This window comes from Glandiceps talaboti, chromosome 4 (assembly GCF_964340395.1).
Source record: "Glandiceps talaboti chromosome 4, keGlaTala1.1, whole genome shotgun sequence".
In the NCBI taxonomy this organism is placed as follows: Eukaryota; Metazoa; Hemichordata; class Enteropneusta; family Spengelidae; genus Glandiceps; species Glandiceps talaboti.
This window is the reverse complement of record NC_135552.1, coordinates 12,812,081-12,823,947: the sequence shown is the minus strand read 5'-3', so window position 1 is coordinate 12,823,947 and position 11,867 is coordinate 12,812,081. Positions and strand designations below refer to the sequence as shown.

General features: G+C 35.3%; 1 protein-coding gene across 1 annotated transcript; it reads right to left on the bottom strand.

The window, feature by feature from the left end:
* Positions 1–735: 735 nt before the first annotated feature.
* LOC144433964 (uncharacterized) lies at positions 736–8,501 on the bottom strand. Its single transcript, XM_078122382.1, has 7 exons — positions 8,436–8,501; positions 7,753–7,858; positions 7,272–7,367; positions 5,788–6,585; positions 4,560–4,703; positions 3,547–3,697; positions 736–2,676 (listed from the first exon to the last, which is right to left on the bottom strand). The coding sequence occupies exons 1-7, from the start codon at positions 8,480–8,482 to the stop codon at positions 2,324–2,326; spliced, it is 1,695 nt and encodes a 564-aa protein (XP_077978508.1). The 5' UTR covers positions 8,483–8,501; the 3' UTR covers positions 736–2,323.
* Positions 8,502–11,867: the final 3,366 nt, after the last annotated feature.

Here is an 11,867-nt window from a genome sequence, read left to right as displayed (position 1 = left end):
GAAATGCATATGGAACTAATAAATCAGTCCGTATAAATAGCTGTTAATATTATACATACATACATACATACATACATACATTCATAGTAATCCTACATTCATACACAATTACGTACGTATGTATGTACGTACGTACAGAATTACATACGTACGTACGTACGTACGTACGTACATACGAATGTACGTGCATACATAAGCACACACATACATACATACATACACGTACGTACGTACATACATGCACATACAATGTTGCACATACTCACACAGTTCTAGCATAAAATTAACCTTCAAACAACTTTTGAAATACTTTTGATTTTATTGAATATATGCATTCAAGTACATAGTATACTAGTGACATTTACAGATCACATAAAGCACCTTAATTTGTTGTTTTTCGAGTTGTGTTTCACAATTCTCACCTCTTATTCTGCATTAGTACATATGTTATGTTCTTTTCAGAAATATGAATTACAACATTAGTAAACACACCACTTTGTCAGTGACAGTTTTCTGAGAAATTAAGACATGGTGATGTATTCAAACAGACCAATATTTGCATGTTGGCCATTTCACAACTTAATAGCAGTGAAGAGGTATGTTGCCATGGTAACATTTTGACAATCTATAATGGTTTTTTTCACAATAGTGTTATAATAATGCTCACTAAAGCAAGAAAATTCAATTTGAAAAAAAACTCCTTTTTGGAATATTTAAAGACATACAGTCTGACAATTAGTAAAACGCTATCATGTAATTCAGCTGCATGGTTATAGTTTTAGCAAACAATCTAACACCATTACTGCAAACTGCTCTTAGAGAGCCTGAACAACATTTACCAAACAAACCTCCAAAACAAAGTGGTTTGAAGTAAATTGTTACTAAACTTCTACTAAAAACTAACTTCTCACGGAATAGAAATTTATGCATGACTGATAATATAGATTTTACCTTGTTTTAGTCGAATTTGATGTTACTATGTTACTTTTGTCAAATTTGATAAACACCCACAGGTAAATAATTCATAACATCAATGCTCAGCATAGTTTTCCCATTTTCAGAAAAATTGGAATTTTTATTAATATTCATCAATATGTCCATTGACTGCCCTGTATTTGATGTCAGATGACGACCAAGTAGTAAGTACTATATTAGCAATAACCACATCATAAATCGATTTTTCCTATAATGCAGCATCTTAATTTCTAAACTATTATTCTCAAATGTGTATCATACTAAAAGTTGCATGATTCCATACTATGTCAAGATTATGTGTAGTAGTTTAATGTTTATATAAGTTATCAAACTTACAATCAAACTTGACCAATCAGAATGCGAGATTGGCGACAGGTGACACATAACTTGACTTATGTAACACACACCATAAAGAGTATGCAAGCGTTTTTACTAAGGTTGGGGAACCAAGGTAACAAAACCATGGTAACAAAGAGGTGGAAATTAGTTAAAATTGGAATGGACGCCCATACACTATACTGTGGTTTTGTTTGGAAAACCCAGTGAAGTGACTGGGAACTACATGTATTAAGATAGGTTATACCTACTTACCACCTATTGCAAAAACACTAGTATGGAACCCTGGTAAAATGACTGGGGAGCTCGGGTAGATTTTACCTTTTTATCTCCCTTAACAACAACACTGGTAGGGAACTCTGGTAAAGTGTCTGGGGAACTCGGGTAGATTTTATCTACTTACTATACTTAGCAAAAACATGAGTAGGGAATATGATAAAGTGTCTGGTGACTCAGATACTCTTTAATTACTTCCCATTCTTAGCAAAACTTTGGAAGGGAACCTAGTAAATGACTTGAAAACTTCGGTAGGTTTTACCTATTTACCACACTTAGCAAATACACTGGGTGGAACCCTGGTAAAATAACTTGGGAATTCGGGTTTTACCTACCAACCACCCATTGCAAATTTACACTGATAGGGAACCATGGTAACATGACTGGGGAACTTGGGGATAGATTTTACCTAGTACTGCCATTAATAAAAACACTGGACAGGTAGGGATCCCTGGTGAAGTGACTGGGGAACTCAGATAGGTTTCACCTACTTACAACCCTCAGCAAAAACACTGGTAGGGAATACTGGTAAAATGACAAGGAAACTTATAGGGTAGATTTTACCGACTGACCATCCTTTAAAAGTAAAAACACTTGTATGGCACTTCTGCAGTACAAACCAATATTTGGTCTGATAAAATTCACAATGGACTGAACACTCAAAAGTAGCGAGTTATTTTTGTGGAATACCATTTGCATTTCACATTCTGAAATGGAATACTGACTCGAGGAGAAATCACTGAAAAAAAAGAAGGGCTGCATCGTTGACATTATTGCCACCTTTCTTTATATACTCGGCAGCTTTATCTCTATCTGTTACACCTGTACACTCCATGAATTCAGCTATCATGCTATCCATCACTTCTTTTACTGGATCTTCAAGTGCTCTCCTTGTCAGTAGTGGGGGTAACGGTGGCAGAGTGAATGGCACTGGAGTTGGGGGAATCAATGGTTGGGGTAGACTTTGAGTTGGGGGACTGAACGGATTGAATGGCATTTGAGTTGGGGGTGTGAAGGGCTTCGGAGGAGGAGGGTCAACTTTCTTAACTGTATCTTCTGCCGCAGGTGGATTCTCGGTACTGTCAGTATCTGTTTTAAAAACAACAACGCAGAGGACAAGTTATCAGTAACCCTCTAAACTTACATGGTTCAAAAAACATTGTTTGTTAGTCAGGACTGTTTGGTAACTGTGTAAATGCAAACATGTACATGCTTATAAACATTCCTAAAACCAACCATCCTGAAATAGGACAACTGCATGTAGAGTAACATGACCTTCAGTTGTGTAATATTAAAAGGCCTGACAGTTTAGCAGGTAGACTACATGTAGACTATATGCAGTTACTGTACATAAGTTCCATGTATGTGTAATGTATTTTGGAATCAGTGTAGTACAATAACTCACAATAACTAATTCAGTTAAAGGCAAAATAAAAAAAAACTATGTACTTCCGATAACTGGACTATATAGTTCAAGCCTCAAACCCTAAAAACATTTTTTTTAAAAGATAAGAAATTCTTTGTCTTCTTGACCTTCATGCATGTTTGTTTTCTTTCTCCAGCAATGTCTGTACATATTTCATCAAACTATGACAGAAGGGGTATTCTGACTGACATTTTGTTTGTTTTTGGGTTGAAGCAATATTTTTCAAAAATAAAAACTATTAAAAAGACAAATAATATAAAATAAAATCTCGACCTATCTACCCTATTTTCTGAGGCCTTGTTTAATCAGAAACACATAAATGTTTTTGCCTAAACAGAATGTTGAACCCCCAAAAAGAGGACTACTTTTTTTCAGCGAGCAAAAATTCCCAACAAAAGTAGCAACAAGTTAGAGCTATATGGATATTAAAAGCAAGGATCACTCTGTGATTATTTGTTGTGAATAACTAAAACCACTGAGACAATAAAATCTAGAAAGAAGACCTTCAAGACTGCTAGGTGTTTCACTCTCACCTTCCTCCATTTCAGTGGATGTCTTGCCATGTTTTCTTCCCTTTATGGCTGGTTCATCTGTGCCTGAAGCTATCTGTGCAAGTGGTGGTTGTATCGAAGCAGCATCTAGTGATCCATAGGTTTCAAGGTATGCTACCATTAAACTCTCGACCTAAACACAAAGTTAGTATCAAATATTTGGTGAAATAAAAAGTATCATACCATCCATGTACCAAGTTGAACAGAAAATCTGGAATATATACTCTGGTCGTTCTATGTCATGACAACGCTTGTCTACATCACTGGTTCTGCTGTGTTCTAAATATGAGTCAAAACATTCAAAATTGCCATTACTTTCCCTGATTTTTCTTTGATATTACTGGCACCAATATAATTGTTATTCTCCAATATTTTTCTTTATTCAGCCAGAAAATATTTGTGACCTAACGGTTGTCACTACAAGACACTAGATGAGTAGTGACAAAGGCCCCTTAGGTCGCTCATATTTTCCTTGGCTGAACGAAGAAAAGAATATGGGAATAACAACTAAATATGCAAAGACTTCAGGTCATAATTTACTTGTGAGTTTGCCAAATATTTAGGAATTGAATGAGAGCTGTGAGGGTATAGCACTAAAAGAAGGCACCCATGTTTGGCAAAGTGTTGGCTAAAATGGTCGTTAATCGTATGGCAATATGTACACAATAAATTGTGCATAAATCAAGGCTGAATTACACAGGATCCTTAGAGTAGTGGTTTAGACATGTTTGGTTACTGACAGTACGTTGCTTGAAAATAGTTAATCAGGAATAAACTGAAAATGAGTGGTAACTCCTTGTGTCTGATGTCTTTATGCTACGATACTCAACTATTCTGGTCATCACTTCCATCCCTAAAACAGCCTATGAACAGCACCCCTAGTGGCCAAACAATGAAATCTTTTATTTTCTATGACTATGATATTTTTATTTGTAATGAATGAATAAATTACTCAGAGTGATAATTTTTAGGCTATAATAATTCAATTTAATTACCTTACTAATAGATTCTTCATTAGCCTTACGTAGTTGTAGTTTTTTGTGTTGACTTTTTAGATATTCTCTGATCTGTATAGCTTGTTGATCAGCTGCTGTCTGGCCTCCTCCTCCTGGCACGTCACTGTCAACATCTCCATCTCCCTAAGTTGTTGTTTTTGTTTATAGGATAAATAAAACATAATTAAGAGTGGATACACCTTGGAAATACAAATCTTTTGCTGTTACTGTATTCAAGAAAACTCAAACACATTCTCAGTTAAAATCGAGAAAAAAATCAGGGGGTCACTACAAATTTTGCCATACTGTTGTTGATTTCTACATAATTAGACCCTAAAAGTAGGGTATTACCATAGGGGCCAGCGAGCATGTAATTGATTGATCGACCGATTTATCAATTTATTGATTTATTTATTATTTGGTTGAATGATTGATCTCTTGAATGACCATTTTTTTTTGTGATGCAATATAACTTATTTTGTGCGTGATATTGATCAATTGACTATTTTTTTTTTGGTGATATAGAACTTTTTTCTTCTTTCCCTGGCTACTTTGCTCTCCTTCAGTTGTATATGATTCTCTCTTTAATGACTAAATAAAGACATCTTGTCCATTCTTCTCCTCTTATCTAAATTAAAACACCCATAATCTCATTATTAGCATGGATCAGTTACCACGAAAATTTGCTTTATATCTAATCTTCTGAGAGATTATTACATGAATATATTAAGTCTCTGGTCGACTTACGGTGATCCTAAAGCTACAGTGCATCAAAGTTATGTCCCTTCTATCCTTCATACTAGTTAATGCATAAATGAGTGTGATAATCTCCCAGAAGATAAGAGATAAAGCAAACTGTTAATGTGAGTGATCTCTTGCCAATTATAAGATTTGGGGTGTTTTGATTTAGATAAGAGGAGAAGAATGGACAAGGTGTCTTTATTTAGTCAATAAAGAGAGAATTACATACAGCTGAAGAGAAAAGTAGCCAGGGAAAGAAAAAAAAGTTTTATATCACCACAAAAATCAATGAGTCAATTGATCAATATCACACACAAAAAAGTTATATTGCACCACAAAAAATTATCAATCAATCATTCAACCAAATAATAAATCAATCAATAAATTGATCATGATTGATCAAGCAATCAATCAATTACATGCTCGCTGACCCCTGTGGTATTACATTAGGCTTTATAGGGTTAAGTACATGAAGATAAAAACACACCTGTTCTGTTGTGTCCGTTTTATCTTTTGCCATGGCCCTCACTTTACCACCATCACCTTTTTCTTCAACTACCTCTTTTTTGGGTTTAAACCTGCGATGTTTCTTTTCTTTCATACTACTTCTAACTTCTTCAAGTTTACGCTCATGATCATCGTCATTCTGTGGTTGCCACGACACTGGTCGTCCGACAACACCAGATTTTGTATGTCCTGCTGCTTCACCAAACTCCTTTGCATATTCATCACCCTCCAACATGGATACGTCAACCTCATCACCGAATTCTTTGGAGAATTCTTCTTTGGTCATACCAGTTTTGAATTCGTGAGATAGATCTGAAGCATCATCGTCTTTCATGTCAAATTCATGGGAGAATTCCTCCTTTGTTAGATTACTTTCAAATTCTTGAGACTTTTCTTCAGTTTCAAATTCTTTAGACGTTTCTTCAGTTTGATCGACCCAAGTTGATACTGTACTGGTTGGCCATGGAGTTGTAGTGACTTTAGTTGCCTCATCCATAGATTTCAAAGCCTTAGCCTTCCTACCATCAGGATGTGTGGAAGTATCAGAATCCTTGCTTTTGATTGCTGGATCTGGTTTATCTGCTTTGACTGGAGTAGTTGGACTTTTGGTATGTTTACTTACAACTGGAGTTGGCCTCAATGATGGTAATCTCAAACTTTGCTTCAGAGAGGCGTTCATATCTGGCTCTCCAGATTTGAGTCGATATGTAATGATGTACTCCGGCATCACTCTGTGGTTGTTGTACACAATAAATTCATCTTCACCTGTTATATTCCCCTACAGTAAGATATGATAATCAGATATTATTCTCCAATTTTTTTCTCTGTTCAGCCAAAGAAAATAAGAGTAACTGTGGCTCAGATACTGTAAACCTACATATTTTCGCAACTAGAAAATTTTGCAATTTTTTAATCTTCACCTAGTTCTCAAAGACTAACTTTTACTAATAACCAGACTGGTACACTGTGTTTATATACAAGAAGGCATTGTAGTCACTTTCTTTTTGTGTGTGTTTTTTTTCCCCAGCAAAATAAACAAAAGTAAGTCTTTAGCAAAAATTTCAAGGTTTGTTTACAGTATTTCATCAAACTTAATCATGCTACTGTAGTAATTCAAATTAAAAATCGTCCCACCTAGATGAAAGAAAAAGTGCTACAACTGGAGTGAGATACACATTTACATGTATGTATCCAGAGAACACGCCAACCTACTTTCTTTGTGTACAAAGACAAGACGTTGAGGAAAATGTGGGATTTGCTTCCAAGAAATTGTTTGACTGTGAGTAAAAATTTTCATTACTATATTATTATAATTATGAACCCAGGGTCTATAAACATTCATTCTTGTAATGAAATTGTTATTTTTTGTATCTTTTTTTCTGAATTTTCAATGATTTAATTCATTGGTCAATTGCAAGATGATCAGTCACATGACAACCTGTTAGGTATGCAAGAGTGGCCTACCTTCACAGAATCGTAATATCTGGAATATCCTGGTTTTTCTGTTTCCCTCATTGGTTCCTTTCTCAAGTTTGGATTTTTTTCTCCCTTTGCATAAATCTGAAATGAAGGCAAAGAAGACTGACTAAACTCCTACTATATTATACATTCATGGAATGAAATAAAGAGATTGACAACAAAATTGATATTTCTTGGTGTAAAGATTAAAGAAAGCCTTTCTTGAAGTTGCTTCTCCCAACATAACATAACATTTTGGCATTACCTACCTTTGCTCACCAAACAATTTAGATACAACATTTCAGAGTTACCTACCTTTGCTTCACCCAACAAGGCATAACATTTCAGAGTTTCCGACCTTTGTTTCACCCATCAAAACATGACATTTCAGAGTTACCTACCTTTGCTTCACGCAACAAAACACAACATTTCAGAGTTACCTATCTTTGCTTCACCCGACAAAACACGACATTTCAAAGTTACCTACCTTTGCTTCACCCAACAAAACACGACATTTCAAGATGTATGGTAGCTCAGATGGTGCACTGCCATCAGCATTTGCAGAATAATTTAAGGATTTGTTAATGTTGTTACTGTAATTGTATGGAGTGAGAAAAAAAGTAGAAGAAATAAGTTTTTAAGGATGATTATTCGCTGTAAAATGATGGAATAACCAAAAATATAAAAAAATACACAATTTATGGGTTTGTAATGATTGTTCAAAAATATTGAGTATAAGTCAACAGTTTATTTACCCCAAATAAATGTAACAGTAAGTAAATGGGGAGTCAGGAAATAGCTTACAGCTAGTCTGGGCCTGTCCCCTCACATATCTATATATAGAAATTCACAGCGAGGTACTCAATATGACTCAAAATATATAAATGTATTATGTACACACGATTAAAATTACAAATATACAGTTGATCAGTTATACTGTGACAGTAGAAGTTGTTTGAAGATTTGTTTGAAACGATATAAAGAGTGTATACAATTATTGTTGACAGGGATGTCATTCAAAATTTCTACACCCTCTAAAAAAAACGTCACCGCATCATTTTTGAAATTTCCCTAGGATGAGAAACAAACTCTTTTGTGTTTTTTTTTGCCCTACCAAATAATGATGACAGTCAGCCAATAACGTCAGATTTAAATAAAACAATTTCGTACCTTAGATATATCCCTCTACCAAAGAATCCAATTTTCCCTAGCCTCATATCAAGACCTTCCGAGGCAATCCTTGGTTTCTCCACTTGTGTTCCATGGAATAAGTAACACTCATTCAGATCAGCATCTATTAAAAATAACATTGCATATACAACCCTTGCAACAGTTGTCTAGAAATGCTGCTGATCAGAACATCGTTTTAACAGTGGTGGACAGTTAAAACTATCTTTATAGGTGCCACAAAGTCTTCTCCTATACTATCAAACAGACATACATTGATACGAAATAATATTGGAAGCCTCTTATGAAGGTTCATACCATATTCTTATCAATTTGTTTACATCTGGATAACAGTAAGTTAGTCATATATTGCCAAATATACCATGTGACAACTTTCACAGACATAAACAAAATGATAAAAGCATTTTATGATATACACTTGCTTGTGTTTATGTATCAATGTACAAGTCAGTTTGATAGAATGAGGGGACCACTTCTCTGCACCTTCAAAGTCCACATCACAACAATGTTCTGATTGGCAGCATTTCTAGACTAGTGTTACAAGGGTAAATTTCATAAAATTTTCTGTTCATGTAAATCATCAGATCTTGATTACACATGAGCTTGAAATTATAGGTAATATCAATTGTACAAAATATCTTATAAATTGTATAAACAGGTCTCTAAGTTCCATTGTAGTATACTATGTGAGCATTACAATTGATGATTATCAATCAATCAATCAATCAATCAATCAAAATTTAAAAGACTTGCTAAGCTACACTGGGTGATGATATACTGTATGCTTTGATGATCAACTATGGTTTTAGTTCTGTTTTAAACTTTTTAAAGCTAGGCCTGTCTTCTGTCTTGTAGTAGAGATTATACACTCAAGTTCCAGTTATGGAGCAGCATATGGAGCCAATATAAACAATGTGCTTTATTGAGAGTACTGTTGATACCAACCTCGTATTGGGAAAAGGTATATATTGCGCACACGCACACACACACACTCATACACACACACGCACACATGCACACGCACACACACACACACACTCATACACACACACGCACACATGCACACGCACACACACACATACATACATACATACATACATACATACATACATACATACATACATACATACATGCACACACACGCATGCACAAATGTGTGAAAACACTGCTTATCTGCTGTGATAAAAACAGAGCCAAATCTGCAAAGCAAAAATTGTTCTGTTATATGGAGCTTCCATATGAGAAAGTGTGACATCCATAAGTAACTTCCTTGTGTGCTATTTGTAGTTGTGAGCAGATATTTTTCTGACAAATGAGAACAAGATGGTTGAATAAAACTGCATAGATGATGGAGTCAAGTTAAGCTGTAGACCAAGGTCAATGTCTCATGTATACAAATTCAAGTTGTTAGAGTGACAAGAATTTCTTCACCATACACTTACCTGCTGGTCTATCTCTTGCCATCCTTGCACTTTCAAACAAGTATTTATCCCACAAGTCTCTATTTTCCAATCTCTCTATTTGAGCGATTTCAAATTTGTCTGTTTGCTTAGCAAACTCAGTATGGATACTACAATATTCATCAGAAATATTTCTCAATTTGATAAGATAATATCCCCCAGGACCTGACCATCCATCAGTTGCCCAGTTGCTAGGGCAACCATCCTCTTCTTGACTGTCTTCAGGTGTAAGAGGAGGAAGTTCCCTGATCTCTGTCTTTTTGACAGTATTTTTCCTCTTGGGAACTTTTGGGGGTGTCTTTTTTGGCTTTTCCTCAGGTGTTTCTACATCCTCCATCTTCAATGGTTCATCACATTTTTTCACATCAATGACAACCGGTGTTGTGTCCGACTCTTTGCTCATTGTCGTGCCCGAATCTCTAGTTATTGTTGTGTCTGAATCTTTGCTTACCGGCAAAGTTGTTGATTCGGATGGTTCGTCAGTACCACCAGTAAGCCATGTACCTTCCCATCTTGTTGGTTCAGTTTTCACAAGTAAATCATCAGTGCTACTCATAGCAACAGCTTCTGGACCATCTGTTTTGTCATCTAATATTCTTCTTCCAGAACTGACAGGCGGGTCTGGTTGGGGTTCACGGAACACACTCAGACCCTTTTTCTTAGGTTTTAAAGTGATGCTTTTCATGATGTCATAAGTGTCACTGTTGTCAGCCATATTTATGTTGACCTTTGAACCGTACTATGGTGATATTGAAGACTGAATAAATGACAAATATACATAGATTTAGATGGAAGTCTTATGTCATCATCTAAAAGAAAAAAAAAGAATCAAAAGTTTTAATCTCAAGAATTTTCACGGTTCATTATTTGAGAATTAGGAAGCTGTGACAGTATTATACACCGATACAGTAGTCGTAATTGTTTCAGAAGAGTTGAAAAGAGCTGGCAAAGAAAAACTGTCCACAGATCATTGTGATCTGGGCAAAATCAATCTATTCCTACGTCTGTTCTGATATCATTTGAATTTTGTTATTTATAAAATGTAGTTAAGCTATTCCAGGCAATTTTAAATAGTGGTTGAAAATATACCAGCTGGTATACAATTTAGGACAGAACTCTCAACTGAAAGGTGAAAGTCAATATATCTAGTGGTGGAAGGCCCAGGGGAGGTCTCCTTTCAGGAAGAAAGGAGAGTATATGATTTCTTGGCACTGATCCGTGAAAATGCCATATCAAATAGTAATACCAGTATTAAAACTTTGTCAATGATTCAAGTGCTTGAATAGGTTCATTGGCAAATATATCAGAAAACAACTGTCGTCTATTGTTCATTATAGTTCTGTCCTCAAATCTGAAAATTTCAGACATTTACTTATGTAATATTTGTATTCAGATAGATCAAAATAGCTTAGGACACTCATATTTAATTCTATGTTTCTCATCATAACATGTGACCTTAAAAATGATCGTCGATCGGTCAGTTACAAATAGAATATTTAAAAAAAAATAAAGTGTATGTCTAAATGTTACTGATACTTTCAATTCATAATCATACTTTAACAGTCTGAATGACTTACAAATATAAATTAATGTCAGAAGGAGTCTTTCAACCATTTGCTTTATTTTAATTTAAAGTTCCCAAATTTCAGCAATAAATTTAATAATGTTAATTTTTGCTCAGATACACACTTGTGGAGTGGCAAGTGACAGTGACATATCGGGATTTTTCTCTCTCATGGGTAGACTGTCAACAGTCGCTCGCGCCTTTTTTCCCCCTACGTTTTATCTAAACTCTGATCTGGCGCAACACTAGTCTAATCGCAAACTGATATCGAGGGCCGAAGGCCCGAGTGATCAAGGGCCAAAGGCCCGAGCTGCCTTCGCAATTCAGCCCTCGAAATCAGTTTGCGTTTATACTAGTTTTGCGCCGGACCGGAGTTTAGATAAAACGTAG